Source organism: Scleropages formosus, chromosome 3, assembly GCF_900964775.1.
Source record: "Scleropages formosus chromosome 3, fSclFor1.1, whole genome shotgun sequence".
NCBI classification, from domain to species: Eukaryota; Metazoa; Chordata; class Actinopteri; order Osteoglossiformes; family Osteoglossidae; genus Scleropages; species Scleropages formosus.
Window position 1 is genome coordinate 8,941,451 of NC_041808.1, and position 16,432 is coordinate 8,957,882.

Sequence of the window (16,432 nt, forward strand, 5' to 3'; positions counted from 1 at the left end):
GTCCCCTAAAACGGAATTGCATGCAGAAAACAACTGAATTACTAAAAGCAACACAACATTTAGATATTATTCAGTTCAAAACCTTATTTTTGAGGAAAGTGCAGTTGTTACTGGATTTTTATGAGCACTATAATTAGGACACACACACACATCATCTGAACCGCTTGTCCCATACGGGGTTGCGGGGAGCCAGAGCCTTACCCAGCAACACAGGGTGTAAGGCTGGAGGGGACACACCCAGGACGGGACGCCAGTCCATAACAAGGCACCCCAAGCAGGACTTGAACCCCAGACCCACCGGAGAACAGGACCCAGTCCAACCCACCACGCCACTGCACCCCCTTGTAATTAGAACAGAATTCTGTAAAAATAAAGTGAATATGAATCAACATGAGAGGGCACAGTGGTACCACGGGTTTGACCAGGTGCCGCTGTGTCGCTGGTCTGGGGTTCAAGTCCCACTTAGGGTGCTTTGCGGCTACCTGGCGTCCTGTCCAGGGTGGGTCCCCTCCCACTCCGGCCTTGCGCCCTCCGTTGCCAGGTTAGGCTCAGGTGTGCCCCAACCCCACTCGGGATAAGCGGCTTCAGACTGTGTCTGTGAATCAAAATGACTATAATAAACCATTGTTATCATGACTTGCTCCTTTTTAAGAAGCTTTAGCATTATTTTTAGAGCCAATTGGCCTACTTTGTCATTTACAAGTAGCTTTAAATGCCCCAATTAATCATTAACTGATTACAGTGATATTAAGGTTACTGGAGTAGCAGGTACTGCTGGTTTCTCACAGCACCTGCAGTGTTTGAGTGCAGGCTGGAATCCTGCTCAGTATGTGTAGAGTTTGCATGTTCCTCCCATGTTTGCATGGGTTTCCTCACACAGTTCAGATATGTGTTTCAGTGGCACTGATAACTCTAAGTTGCCTGTAGTGTATAACTAAGTATATAAGTGAATGTGTGTGTGGCTACCATGTAATGGACTGCTGTTGGGTAGGAGTACCCTTGGTAGTCTCTGGGATAGGCTCTAGACCACCACGACGCTGACTTAGACAATACACTAGAATTAAAACAAAACACTCACTCTGTTTCTTTTAATTGGACTTTTCCAAAATCTTTCTATCTAAAATTATCATATTCATCAAAAAATGACACAGATAAGCCCATAGAAATGTAAATTACTGCATTTACAGTGATTTGTAGAGCTTTCATATGTGTAATTGTCTAATATTGCTGTATCTGATATACATTACGCCTGCTAAACTTTCAATGACTGCGTCCATAAAAATACAGTAGGTACTGTACAATTGACACGAAACTGCAGTCTTTAGGAGTCTAAAAGAAGATTCTAATTCTAATAGTTCCACCATGTCTTATCAGAGCTGGAGAACCCAGAACTGAGCGCTCGTGACCTGTTGGGATGTTCACTCACATGAAAAGACTTGAAACCCATTGGCGAGGGCTTTAGTTTTGCACAAGAGCTCATCTCCCCTCGCACTTCAATCATGTGGGCTTGAATGCTCCTGCAAGTCTTAATAATTGTAGGTTGTAGTGCAGCCTTGATTCAAGGTTCATTTAAACCTAAGGCTGATAAGATCAGGTTCTTCTCTTCACAGTTCTTCATCTTCATTACTGGTGCTGTAAGAGGGTTTGGCAGCTGGGACTGAACCATTAAAGGAGCTCAGGAACTGTTGATGTGTAAAAAAGGGGAAAGTGTATATTTTATCAGAGTTATGCAGTCAATCTACACTTTGACTGGTAAGTTAAAGTGAAGTGCATAGTAGTCAGCCTGAGACACACAAGCACTAAACTGGAGGGTAAATGCTCACAGCTCATTAATTATCGTGACAAGTGACATCAGTCTGATAGTCAACGACCCCTGCAGTTCTCCATGTGTTGAGTCTGACAGCCCAGAGCTGATGGACAACTGCCCTCACCTGGTTATCTAGCCAAGGGTAGACACCAGCAGTCCAAGGAAGAAGATCAGGGTCACCATGAAGCTGGGTAAAGCAGCTAAGAACACATCAAGAGAAAGCTTCTTTATCTCATTGGTTTTAGATCATCATCATCTTCTTGAACTGTCATATTAGAAATGAAGAAGCTATAAGCCACAATAGTAAACAATGTCCTGTTGGGAGACATTCAAGCATACAGAAATCTGATCCAGTTCTCACCTTGCTCCTCACCTGCACTGCTCCTGATGGTGAATGTGGTCTCCATGCCAGCCAGAATGTGGTCAGCCACATGACAGTGCATCAGCCAGTTCCCGGGGTTCCTTGCCACCATTGAGACCGTCTGGAAGGTTCCTGGGAACAGCTCGAAGACATCACTGCGGTGAGTCCAGTTGGTCTGTGGTCATAACCAAGATTAGTCAGAACAAGGGCCTGCACCCATCCTCAATCCAGGGAGTCCCAGTGCATTTGGGACCCGACATTTCTAGTTTACTGGGTATTCCATCAGAGGAAAACAATACAAAAACTTGCATCCCCACTATAGTTGACCATGATGTCCATATTTCACATGTTTGTTTCTTGAAATTACCAATTAGATTATAGTTAACTCTGGCTGCAAAAATGGGTACAGTAGGTTTAAGCAAATAACTCTATAAAAGAAGAAAGAACTGAATGAGGCCACAGATGGCAACCTTGTAGGTGAATGTCTCTCCATGGAAGTGGACTGTGTGCATGTCCACCTCGCTGCCCATTCCCAGGAGGTACCAGTCCACCCGGTCACCCTCCATTAAGATCAGACCATTCAGGTTACCATACAGCTTCCCGTTGATGGCTGCAGGAAGACAGACGTGAGGTCTAAAAAAAGACATGGAAGAAACCTATACAAACATGGAGAGAAGATGCCACCTCCTCTGATAGTCAAACCATCCTCCCAAAAACACTACCTGTTGCACCACAAATCTGCCCCCTTTCTTCATACTTCAGACCCACCGTGCATTTTGTTGCTCTCCTCAAACTCTGGGGTCATGGAGAAAGTGCCCGGGTCCTTCCCAAGGTAACTCTTGATGTTGTCCCCCAGATACCATGACAAGTTCTCATTGAACACCATGAAGAGCAAGGCAAATTCTCTGTCTACATCCTTCCTGCACCTGCTCTGACTCAGTGTGCCTTTTCTGCAGATCACCAAGGGACCAATGAGTCCACTGACAGTGTCCTACAACAGAACCACAGACAGAACCAGCAAGGGCCACATGAGTCCGCTGACAATAGGCTGAGGACCACGTTTGAGATCTCCTGCAGCAAACAACAGCAAATATTGAAAACTACGATGTTGGCTCTTTTTTCACAACCAACCTTGACAAAGTCGATGGAAGAATGATATGCAAAAGAGATGCAGTTTGGATCTGAAGGTCCAGGGCCAGAGCTTTCTGGAATATTCCACCGATACTCTTTTACGTCACCTTTCAAAAACAGACAAGAAATAAGAGAAAAAAAAAGGCTTTACTAACAAAAACTTTGGTAACTGTGGAAATAAACAGTGAGATTGAATCCTAGCACCCATTATCTAATCAAGCAGAAGACCACTTGTGTGAAGATCATGATGGCAAACAGCTGCTAAGTGCCAAAAATTCATTCTCACCTGGCTCCACAGCATCTGGGTGCTGACTCATTTTCACTCCATGGCCATACATGGAGTATGCACGGCTGGCATTATTTCTGAAGGTGATCAGAATTTGCTCTCCCACCTCTGCCTTGATGATAGGACCTACAGAGGGAACATGTGTGAGACTCCACATGGTCTTCAGAGAAGTTCTTAAAGGCCAAAGGGAAGAAGTCACAGAAAAGGGGAGCTTGGATCCACAAATAAAGTGTCTTGTGAGTGATAAATATGGCTCGTATCATCACAAGAGATCAGTGATGGTTGTCAGGATTTATTACCATGATACCTGGCATCTTGGTATCAGGCTAAGAAAAAACATAGTTGCTGTGAAAAATAAGCAACTGGGAAGGTGTTACCCATGATCTCCAGGTGCTCTTCAGTAGATGACCTGATCTTTCTTTCCAGGAAGGAGGAGTTTGTGTACTCCCTGAAGACTACTTTCTTGTACTTGGGCCCAATGCGATTCTCTCCATTTCCCACAAATATGCTCCCAGGACTGAAAGGAAACACGGGCCGGTAAAAGCCAGCAGGGCCCTCAAGTGAATGTTCTTAATGCAAACATTATTTCCCACTTAGCACTTTAATCACAACAGTAAATGCTGACGTATTAAGGAAATGAATGGAGATTTCTGAAAATGGCAGTAATGTGAGACATGATGTGTACCCAGCTGTAGCAACTGTGCCTGTACCTCTGTAGCTGATATTGAGGGGGCAGATGAATACTGTACTATTATGGACACCTGTTGCTCACCTAGTTTCCTTGGTGGCATTGTGCTTCTCCAGCTCCCATGTCCTGTCTGGGGCATAGTTCCACTCCAGCTCCTCTGCTGCTATGAAGTAGTGCAACACAAGTGGTGTTGTGGTGGGCTCAGCATGTGGCCTAGTGCACCTCTGCACTGTGTACTGATGCCTCATGCCAGCCTCATAGTGATCTGTTGTCATGCAGCTGATTTCAAACCTACCTGCAGAGGATGGGGTACAAGGACAGAGGTGAGATACACCTATGGTTGGCCCAGTCTGCCTGATATGGAGTCATGTGATCGCCAGGAGCCAATCTCGGAGTCCTCTGGACACAGGCAATTGATTTTGATGTTATGAGAAAGTATAGTGGTGTTTGCGAAATGAGAACCAAGAAGTGTTTGGACTTAGAAGCTTGTAGGGGTTCTCATCAAGGCACTGAAGGTAGTTACCAATGGAATCTGGCGCCATGGAAACAGTCACTGTGGTGTGAGGAAACAGGTTGAAGGTATCCCGCCTCAAGCCCTCCCACTGGACGGTGTTGCCCTCAAAGTGGATCCCATGGATATCCATCTCTGATCCCAGCCCAAAGGCATGCCACGAAACTCGGTCCCCCAGGCAGAGGTCCAGCCCCGGCAAGTTCCCGTACAGAAAACCGTTGACTGCTGCAGACCAGAAAGCATACAGGAATGCTTAGCATCTACCTCAGCACTACTACACAAAACAATGATAAATTGATATCTTCAGATACCATGCATTATATTGCTGTCCTGAAAGTCTTTATCCTGTGGTTCAGAGTTATTTGATCCAAACATTTCAATGTTATCTTCAAGGTACCAGCTGAGGTTTTCGTCCATCAAAGAGAAGAGCAGAAAGAATTCTTTGTCTACACCTTTCTGAAACACAATCACATATAATGTCCTTGTAGAAATTACAATGGTTATGATTAACATGTGTTCTGTTTACTCTAAAACAGGGCACAGGTGAACATGGGATGTACCTGAGCACCACTCTGGTCCAGTGTGTTACTCTTGCACACCAGCAGGGGACCCACGAGCCCCGAGTTGGTGTCACGGACTGGGTCGGTGGCAGAGTAGTATAAGAAAGAGATGCATGCTGGGTCGCTGGGGGAAGGCCCTTCCATCACCCTCCATCTGTAGGTGAATCGCTGTCCAGGAGGTACCCAATGTCCGGACCTCTCCGTGTCTGATTAGACAATATGTTAGGAAAAACTTAATACAACATAAATAAGAGACTAACATAGTACACAGTAAGTGTAGTAATATGAAAGATAAACATAATACACAAGCTTCCCTTGCATATATGGGGAAATTATTTCCTGAAAACCTGTCTGTAAGGCAAATTCTCGTTAAAGAACCTCTTAATTGAGTTTCATTTAAATTGGGAAAAACAGACAAAGCATTCCTGAGCCACAAAAGTTCAACACATTTTTTTTTCACAAAACAGGCAAAATTCCTGCCAAATCATTTAAACATGGAGAAAATCTAATTCAAGACTGAATCCACAATATCAGGACTGTTCTGGACAACTTGAAATTCAGGCTTGAGACCCACCTCTTAAAAATGACATATACACAACCTAGTTACTTGCTTCCTTTTTCTATCCCCTTGTCCCTTCTCAGTTTATGGTATTGAACAACAAAATAAAAATAAGAATCAGTAATTTCATAGAATGAGAATTGTATATATTTATCAGTTCAGGTTTTAAATCAATAGGTGAAGCTTTCCTTTGCCTTTTCAACATCTCCAGGCATTTTGAAAAACATTTTTTGCTTTAGAGCTCATTATAATCATAGTTGATGATTTAACGTTGTGATAAAAAGGTAAAATATCTGAGTATAAATAGTGGAAAAGATTTCTGAGAGTTTCTTGTCAGCAGTACATGGTATGAGGGAACTGAAATGTGCGGGAGAAGCCATGCAACATCCGAAGGCAGCTTCACTTGCATGATTCTTGAAATTACCAAAGCTCGTATTTTGAATGTCTGTTCTTGTGATGTTTATTGTGAGTTTATAGCTGCAAAATTTTTCAGGTACAAGTTGCTTTGCTCAGAAGTCCAGAGCCGCATAATATGATCGTTCTTTATTTGAGGGAAGATTGTGCATAAATTAAAGATAAATTATTTGGGGTCAACAGGCAAGATCTCAAAATAATCTTCACTAATTTGAGCTCAAATTAGTTAAGAATTTTTTTATAGAACACAAAAATATCAAAATTCCACAGGATTAACCTCTATACCAGTGACATTTAAAATTAATTTTAGCTAATAGGGCATGCTGGGGGGTGTGGTGGCGCGGTGGGTTTGGCTGGGTCCTGCTCTCTGGTGGGTCTGGGGTTCAAGTCCTGCTTGGGGTGCCTTGTGACAGACTGGCGTCCCGTCCTAGGTGTGTTCCATCTCCCTCTAGCCTTATGCCCTGTATTGTCGAGTTAGGCTCCGGTTTGCCGCAACCCTGCTTGGAACAAGTGGTTTTTCAGCTATTGTGTGGTGTGTGAGAGATGTGGCATGGTGGCACAGTGAGTAGTGCTGCTGTCTCCCAGTGTCTGGGTGGTGTGAGAGGACATGGGCTTGATGCCTGTTCAGTCTGATTTCCTCCCACAGTCCAAAGACATGCTGTTCAGGTTCACCCATAGTATATGAATGATGGAGAGAGTGTGTTCCACTGATCAAGTCAAGGCATTATGTATGGATGAGTGCCCCATGATAAGTAGTGTATAGTCTCCAGCAGTAGAAGTCACCTTGGTGAATAAGGTATGGGCTGATAACACTCCACAGAGTTTGTTGGAAATCACTTTGGAGAAAAGTGTCTGCTAAATGAATAAATGTAATATGAAGTTAAATTTTTTGAGTAAGGAAATACATCAATGCAGAAATCTGAACAACGTGAAGAAATAGCTGTGAGGACCCCCACAGGTGACCTCCGTGCTCACCTGTGCCATAGCTGGAGCCTTCATACCCTTCCTCATATTGTATGCCGTGGGGCAGAATGCTGTAGTTCCTACTGGCCTTGTTCAGAAATGTCACATGGATCAGGTCTCCTGTCTCTGCTCGGATCACTGGGCCTGGGTGGATGTATTGGTACAAACATACACCAACAGGGTGAAAACAGAGGACTGAAATCAGATCAGAGGCATATACTAATCAATTCGATAATCATCTTGGAAACGCTTAAATGAGCGGGTCCAATGGTCCACTTTACAACACTTCGGTGGTGGATTATACAGTCTGCTCATAAGCCCTCAGATGTCTGATCAATGGGTTCCACGGTCATCATTCTGAATTGAAACTCAGCCTACCCAGAATGCCTAGGTGTTTTTCTGCATCCATCGCCTCTTTTTTGGTGGTGAATGTGTCATCTGTGTATGCCACATAGTGTGCTTTGCGGTATACACCCCCGAGATGACCCCTCATGGTACCAAAGTAGGACTCTGAGGGGCTGCAGCAGTGGCGCAAACACACACACATACAGGAACACACATGGACAAATAATCATGCACATGGAAACAGAAATATTAATGTTCATGGAAACACGGAGCAGAATGACAGCAAAATCCCTTTCCTGACATAGGTGTGGAAATTTTCTTCATCAGATAAATATAAAATGGAGGGGTAGAAATGGAGAACAAATTGGGAAAATCTATTTATCCTTTAAATTACTTTATCCTCTGTAATTCTCTCCTCAGTACAATCTCTCCAGCACATATGAAAAGAAGTGATTCCATGCAGGCTATCATAATGAATGATTTTGATTCAGTTTCTATACTCAAACCCCATGATCCTCCCCCTTGAAATATTGAGAAATGAACAAATAAATGAAGAAAAAGAAGAATGTACACCGAAGTTCATACTTTGACAAACTGCAGGCTTTCCCACCTACTGACAGCAGGATGTGTTAAATTAAAAAAACTAACTTGGGGCTATTTTGTACCTTAGTTAAATAATAAAAGCAATAAAAATACTGTATTTCAGTGCGGGATATCTGCGAAAGCTCTGGGTCTTCCTGTCTATGTCTCACACACCTGCTAGCATCACTCAAGGACAGATTATTCAAGGCATTGATTCCTGTTGGACCATAGTTCCACAGCTGCTCCTCTGCAGCAATGTAGTAGTGCCTGGTTGTACCACTGGGAGGCCCTCCTTGGTCACCTCCGGTTTCTTTCCCGCAGGAGAAAACCCAGTAGAAGGCCTGCATTCCAGCTGTAAAGTAATGCAATTGGGCAGTGATGGGTCATATAACAGGTAAGAGAGCAGATCAGGTGAAGAGACAGAATGAGGAAAATCATAATGGGAAAGATCTTATCTTCTCTCTTATCTCCAGACAGTTTAAAGATCTGTCTATAGACAGCATGGTAAATAATCATATTATGATGCCACGGGGGGGGGTGCGGTGGCGCAGCAGGTTGGACCTTGTCGTGCTCTCAGGTGGGTCTTGGGTTCAAGTCCTGCTTGGGGTGCCTTGCGACGGACTGGCGTCCCGTCCTGGGTGTGTCCCCTCCTTACGCCCTGCGTGTTGCTGGGTTAGGCTCTGGCTCCCCACGACCCCGTATGGGACAAGCGGTTCAGATGGTGTATGTGTGTGTGTGTGTGTGATGCCACAGAGATTATGCTGAAATGCTGATTTTTTTTTTTTTTTTTAAATTTTAAGGTAATATTTATGACCAGTTTTATTTGTCTCTTCTTAGTAAAGCAAATTGGTTGAGAGTGCTCCACTCGTCAGCTATGACCTTATCGTGGTCAAGATGGCTTTGGTCTGTATGTTGATTTCCATTATATTTATTCATTTAGCTAATGCCTTTCCCTGAAACAACTTACAATTATTTACCTGTTTATGGAGCTAGGCAATTTTAGGTAAGTAGCTTGCTCAATGGTACTACAACTTGAGGTAGGAATCAAACCCACAACCTTTCAGTCCAAAGGCAGCAGCTCTAACCACTAAGCTACCAGGATTTGATTTGCTTTGATTTGCATGCTGTACAAATTATACAATGTTTCAGTCTCTGCCTTACATACTTTTAAGAGATTTTGTGCTACACCTTTAATATGAGCAACAATGGTGCAATCCTTACCTTGTATGTGGTCATTGACCTGGCAGCTGAGCATCCACTTCCCAGTGGTTCCTGCGAACATCTCTGCGGTGACCAAGCTAGCTGGGAACAGGCTAAGGACATCAGTGCGGTGACCACGGTCAAGCAACGTGTGACCATGGAAGTTGGCGGCATGGACATCCACTTCGTTGCCCATGCCCAGAAGATGCCAGGCGACTGTGTGGTTGTGGCATATCTCCAGACCAGGCAAATTGCCGAACACATACCCATTTATGGCTGCGACCCAAGACAGAGATATCCAATTAGACCTTCTTATGGGTCTCCCACCCTGGCAGGGTACCGGGGTGCATGCTGAACATTGCAGTCAAGGTGGGATGAAATATCAGCAAAGTGGCCCTTGAATGAATAAGGGATGAGGATTAGTGCTGCGGTGCTGTGAAACTACCTACCGTGCATCCTGTTGGACTCCTGGAATTCTTCGCTGTCACGGTCTACTCCGGTGGGGTCAGAGCAGAAAGTCTGAATGTTCTCCTCAAGGTACCAGCTGAGATTCTCATCCACAACACTGAACATCAAGAAAAAGTCCTTGTCCACATCCTTCCGCTCTGGCTTCGTCTGATTGCTTGGGTTGAAGAGTGTCCCTAAGGAAAAAGGAGCAAAGGTTATGTGTGGAAATGGTCATGGTGGTGCAGATCTGAGAGCAGAAGAACAAGAAGGAGCAGGATGGAAAAAATGTGGAGAAGATCTGAGAAGGGTTGAGAAAAGTGGAACAGTTGTAGCGGGCACGATGAGCCAAAGACCTTTCTTGCAGGTGATGAGGCCACCAATGAGGCCTGAAGCAATGTCCTGTGAAGAGTGGACGTGCGAATGGTACACCCAGGTGAGGCATGGTTTATCCCCATCGGCAGGGGCATACTGGGGTTTGACAACCCACTCATAGGTATAGTTCCCTCCTGGCAGGACCTGATCGTCCGTCTTGTTCTTCCCTGTGGTCTTGTCCGGATACAACGCCCCTGAGAATGGTGGGATGCGACATGATGGGCATGAGATTACAAACAGGACAGATCTTCATCCCAACGTGAGAAACACAGAATGCTTATTTACCCACTTTTCTCATCTCAACATGACACATGTGAAGATGTCCTTAGGCACATTCGTGTGGACCTCATATGTAGTTTGAGAGATGAAGACAAAGGCAGGAGGAGAAGAAGAGAGAAGATTACTGTGAAGTGGAAAACCTGCTGTTGAACATTGAAGTGGACAGCTGAATGGCAGCGTGTCGCTGACCACCCGTGCGTGAGAGCACTGAACAGAGAAAATGCCCGGGTTAACGGCCTGTAGTGGTGAACACCTCTGCGTCACGTTGATCCAGTGCAGCAGCTGATGCCACCGTTTCGTCTGACTGCTAACCTGCTGGTGCTACTATGACTCTGCAAATTTTATTTGTTCCAGATTTATGTCAGGAGCTCTTATTGTATCAGATGGTTCAAAGAGGCACAACTTCTCCCTGGTCCATTGCAGGATCTGCTCGCCTGAGCCAAATCCCAAAAACACAGGTCATGTTCAAGAGGAGTAGTGCGTCACACTCAGCAAATGCCACAGAAAACAGTAGAAGGCGGAAATCTACAGATGAAACACAAGACACATTGAGATCCTTATCGGATCTGGATATGTATATCTATGACATTAAAGAATTACAAAAGGTTACATACAAGACAAAAGGTTATATAAATACACCTAGAACCCTGAGACCTAATAAGATCTAAAGGGAGAATCAGGTGTGTGTGAAAGAGCGTGAACTTTTGAAAGTGTGTATGTGTCTGTTACATGTTTTTTATGCAAATGTATGTATCTGTAATGCGTATTTAATGAGAAAAGTGTGTGCCCGAGTAATTGATGTTTGCTAATGTGTTTGTGTATGTGCTTAATGTGTCTGTGTTTAAGCTTGTATCTGTGTGTATGAACCCGTTTGTTCGTGTGAGCTTCTCTCTCTGTGTGTGTGTGTGTGTGTGTGTGTGTGTGTGCGTGCGTGTGTGTGTGTGTATGTGATTGTCACTGACACCGAGGGAGTGCAGACACTTTCTCTGTAACACTAGCACTATAAATGCACTGTTTTGTTCCATTGTCACACACCACGACAGACCCCGCTCTACACAAAGGGAGGAGATCCCAGACGAACGCCGAGCCTCTGGGAAACAGAAGGGACGTGTCCCGCCTCTCTGTGGGACGGCAGCCAGACAGCAGTCGAGTGTCTTCCCAGAAATACCAACAACAAGTGACACGGGGCACCAAGACTGAATGGCTAATATGGGGCTAATATGCTAACATGCTAACATGCTAACATGCTAACAGGCCAGCAGGGCAGGAAGTAGCGAGTCATGTTAAGAGAAGCAACAGAAGTGGTCAAAATACAAACAATTCCTAATGTTTGTAAATCATTTTGAATGACGCAAGTACCTGTTTAACCTAGTACTGACTCTACTTTTGGCTCTATTTCTTACTTATCTGATGACACTTACAATGTTGACCTACTTACAGTGCTGTATCCTGTTATAGAGCCAGGTATTTTTTACTGTATCAGGGTAAATACCTTGATCACCTGCTGCCTACCTGTATTAATAATATTATTTGTATTTTTATTTCTGCCCATTTTTGAGCATATGTGTGATACTTGTTCAGTGTGATTCTTTGTGCATCTTTCATTGTCAGTGTATGTATGGCCGCCGTGTCTTTGCCATGTTGTGGAGCCCCATTTGCTTGTGGATCATTTTACCTTCTGAATCTTTTTTGTAGAAGACGCCATGGGGGTGCATTGAATACGGCCTGGATGCAAAGTTCTTCAGGTGGACCACAATGACATCGTCAACCTCTGCCATGAGCAGCGGCCCCAGGTAACCGAGCCAGCTGGGTTTGGCGATCTCCTTACTATACGTCTCACTCGTGTACTGTTTGTACACGGCCTTCTTGTACACACGTCCTATTCGATGTGGACCTTGTTGCAGGAACAGTGATGCCTGTCTAGTAAAAAAAAAAAAAAAGGAAAAATAGCGATTAAGGAACATGGCCCTTTACTGAAAAGTTTGCAAGATCCACCATGAGGAAAACAGCTGCTGTACCTCTGAGAAATGCAACAGGGATGGGAAAGTAAATCATCAACAAATCACTGGAGCTCATTTATGTGTCACATGGGAATATTTCACTGATTCATATTGTATTATGTGCACAGAAGCATGTGGGTTTGTGGTGAGAGAATAACAGTGCCCAAAAAAGTATTCACCCCCCTTAGACTTTTTCATGTTTTGATGTTTTACAACAGTGAATCACAATGGATTTAATTAGGCCTTTTTGACACTGAGAAATAGAAAAATACTTTTTATTGTCAAAGACAAAACATACCTTTGCAAATCAACTTAGAATTAATTATAAATGTAATACACAAAACAAGTGAGTGCACAAACATTCAGCCACTTTATTATGACGCACCTAAATCAGCTGTGGTGCAACTAACTGTTTTTAAAAAAGTCATTTTCATAAATTGAATGGAGATTATTTGTGAGATTGGGTGATTCATGTGTCTTTAGGATAAATGCAGCTGTATCAGGAAGGTCCCATAGTTGGGCTGTCAGTTATAGGCTCTTAAAGATGCTGTCTCTTCTAATGGCAATATAGGGCATGAGAAGAATGGGTGGCACAGCGAGTAGCGCTGCTATCTTGCAGTGCCTGGGTGTTGCGAGAGGATGTGGGTTTGATCCCCACTCAGTCTGTGTGGAGTTTGCATGTTCTTCCTGTGTCTATGTGGGTTTCCTCTGAGTGCTCTGGTTTCCTCCTATAGTCTAAAGACATGCTGTTCAGGTTCACCCCTTGTGTGTGAGGGAAAGAGACAGTGTGTATGAGTGACCCAGTGTAAGTCACCTTGGTGAATAAAGTGTGTGGACTGATAACACTACATAGAGATCACTGGAAGTCACTTTGGAGAAAAGCACCTGCTAAATAAGTAAGTAAATAAGTAAATGTAAGAACATGTCATATCACTGAAAATGGTTGTGAAGGTTGATTTCCTCTGCAAATACTCAGTTGCATAATAATAAGAAATTATCCTGACTGTCAGTCAGATCACTCACAGTGTGACTGCTTAACAACCAAAAGCAAACAAAGGAACACATTGCATGGATCAGCAGGTCAGGACCACTGAAGACACAACCACAAACAATTACATTTATCTGATGCCTTTCTCCAAAGCAACCTACAGTGTTAAGATATCTAGAATTATTCACCCAAAGGCAGCAGCTCTAACCACTATGCTACCAGTTGCCCTAAACTGGAGTGCACACTGTGCTGCTTCACATTGCCTTGCCTTTTGGAATCTCCTACAACACAGTGGTTTGGTGAAATAATTGAAATAATTTCAGCATCATGTGGCTGTTCATATGGAGGCATCCACATGAGTGGGACAGAGAATCAGAACAGCAGGTTTACCAAACAAAACTAAGCGGATTATTAAGACAATGCAAAACAAAACTGAGGTTGTGGCCCTTTTTAAGCAGAGACCCAAAGGGGTTGAGAGCAGCCAAAGAAATTCCAGCAAAAAGACTGTCTGTTATTAACTGTCTTCGCTGGCAACTGCTCTTCATTCCCCCTACAGCTGGCAATCAGGTTTAACCTAGAGATGTCCTTCTATAAGTGTCTGTTGAGTCTGTCTCAGGTCTCCTCCCAGTGCGACGTGCTCTGGTGTGAGCCACCACAGACCAGGTGGATAATATTATATTTATCTCAGTTGACTTACGAAGCTTACAGTGTCACTTAGACATGTGGATACTTCATAGGGAAAATTCACCTTAAGCAGACATAAGGTTATTTATTATTATCTATTCATTTTTCTGATGCATTTCCCCAGTTATTTGCTACTAATTACACCATCTTAGCCATTTACACAGCTGGGTAAAACTGACTGTATCAGTTCAGGGTAAGTGCCTTTCTCATGAGTACTATAACAAGAGGCAGAATTCAAACAAGGGTTCTTTGAGGCCGAAAGAGAAGCTGTAATAACTCGCTACCTGCTTTCTGTAATACATACACCATTATGTATTTAAACATTTCATGTTCGTCAAGCCCTCGGATGCAGTCTGCAGAGGAAAGGCACTATATAAAAAATAAAACAAGCAGAAATGAATTTAACTAAATGGAATATTCAAAACAGTTACAGCATAAATGAGAATATGGAAAACAGAACTAAGTAAACTAAAATATGTAAAAAGGATTATCATATAAATTAGTTGGAATAAGTAAACCTGAGTTAGTCTAAATTGGACAAAATATGCAAATCAGACTTTCATGTAAATTAGATGAATTGGAATATTTAAAACGGAGTTCGGGTATAAATTTGCATGAATATGTAAAATAAAAGTTTGGGGTAAATTAAATGGAATATTTCAAAGACAGTTAAGGTGTACACTAGTAACAATATGTCCAGTACAGAGAGGGTGTACAACTCACTGATCTTGATCGATGACCCTCCCGGTTACAGTGTTTCTTCCAGTGGGCGCGAAGTCCCACATCTCCTCCCTAATGCCGATGTAAAAGGTCCTGGTGGTGCTGTCGAGTCCTGAAAAAAGGACCGACAGCAGCACCAGACGGAACGCTGCAGTCCTACTGGCCTGGTCCATCACCATCCAAGAGTGTCTACTGCAACGGGACACTGACAGCAGAGATGCTGAGGACCAACACGGCCTGCAAAACGGCACTAATATGCCCACTCTGTGTGCACGTGGGCTAGAAAGCCCCGCCCACAGAATGACAGACCAACCCCACAGGCATTGCGTGACTGGAGCATGAGAGAACATAATGGGACATACAGGATATAGTGGCACATTTATGAGAATTATCATAAATTAGTCTCACCGTGTGAAATATGGACTGATTGTAATACATAACCAGTGGCCCACACACACACACACATTTTCAGAACCGCTTGTCCCATACGGGGTCACGGGGGAACCGGAGCCTACCCGGCAACACAGGGCGTAAGGCCGGAGAGGGAGGGGACACACCCAGGACAGGACGCCGGTCCGTCACAAGGCACCCCAAGCAGGACTCGAACCCCAGACCCACTGGAAAGCAGGACCCGGTCCAACCCACTGCGCCACCACGCCCCCCTCCAGTGGCCCACATTACTCAGAAAAACCCCAAAGTTAAAGCCAAAAATTGCATACTCATTTATGAAAACTACACTAGATTTCTGTGTTGTTTTGTTCTGCTTGAAGGCTGCTGACCTTGTCCACTTTGGGCTCACTGTGGTGTCAAGTATGGTGTTTTGGCTCATTCAGGAAAATAATATTTTGAACATGAAAAAATAATCTGCCAAATAAATCTTAACAGAAGTTATCCTACTCAATTACAATCTGACAGTTTTCCCTTGCGTAATGAAGATTTATATTACAACTTTCTGGGCTGTATCGTGCAGAAATCGCCTCACTTTTTGTCACTACTAATAATGAGCACTAAGTAAAACAGTTTTAATGTGAGTTCTGAAAGTTGAAAAGGCAAAGGAAAGCCTTACCTGTCAGTTTAAAACTTGGAGAGATAAAATAGATACAATTCTCTTGTAAGTCAGTATCATTATGAAAGACTGTGATTAGATCTGCTGCTCACTTATCACAGATCACTCTTCAGGTAACTACAACTTTGTAATGACTCTACGAGTGATTACAATGATTACGAGAATTGCCTTGTGAAGCAGCATTCTAATAATACTAAAACTTTAATACTAAAACAATTTTCCTAATCGTACTAATCTATTTTATATTGTGCCTTTACAAGCAGCTTCTCAAAGTGCTTAAAGAAAGAAAAATTTGAGTTATTATTCTAAAGCAAAGAAGAATGAATTACAGAATTTAACACTACAGTAGTAAAAGAAGAACAAAACCCACTCATTAATAACTTTATTTTCAAGACGCATTTTCAAAGCTGGTTAGGAGTTTCAGCTTCATCGAGAACTGGTTTGTTTATCCAGAACATCTTACAGTTAA

The 16,432-nt window shown here is 43.4% G+C and overlaps 1 protein-coding gene across 1 annotated transcript; it reads right to left on the minus strand.

Moving 5' to 3' along the window:
• Positions 1 to 1,939: 1,939 nt before the first annotated feature.
• LOC108923733 (hephaestin-like protein 1) lies at positions 1,940 to 15,070 on the minus strand. Its single transcript, XM_029250141.1, has 19 exons — positions 14,901 to 15,070; positions 12,181 to 12,425; positions 10,208 to 10,420; positions 9,857 to 10,048; positions 9,429 to 9,683; positions 8,382 to 8,559; positions 7,659 to 7,798; positions 7,293 to 7,424; positions 5,345 to 5,550; positions 5,096 to 5,240; positions 4,797 to 5,009; positions 4,358 to 4,568; positions 3,963 to 4,102; positions 3,586 to 3,711; positions 3,300 to 3,406; positions 2,937 to 3,159; positions 2,639 to 2,778; positions 2,169 to 2,343; positions 1,940 to 2,007 (listed from the first exon to the last, which is right to left on the minus strand). Exons 1-19 carry the CDS (start codon positions 15,068 to 15,070, stop codon positions 1,940 to 1,942), a joined length of 3,279 nt encoding a protein of 1,092 aa, XP_029105974.1.
• Between the last annotated feature and the right edge of the window lie 1,362 nt (positions 15,071 to 16,432).

What these genes read in the sequence shown, in the direction of transcription:
- LOC108923733 (XM_029250141.1), bottom strand. Translation starts at nt 15,070, where the DNA reads ATGGACCAGGCCAGTAGGACTGCAGCGTTCCGTCTGGTGCTGCTGTCG. An exon ending in AGGGTCATCGATCAAGATCA is followed by an intron (nt 12,426 to 14,900) that starts GTGAGTTGTACA and finishes TTTTTTTACTAG; the next exon opens with ACAGGCATCACTGTTCCTGC. An exon ending in GAGAGACATTCACCTACAAG is followed by an intron (nt 2,344 to 2,638) that starts GTTGCCATCTGT and finishes TTATGACCACAG; the next exon opens with ACCAACTGGACTCACCGCAG.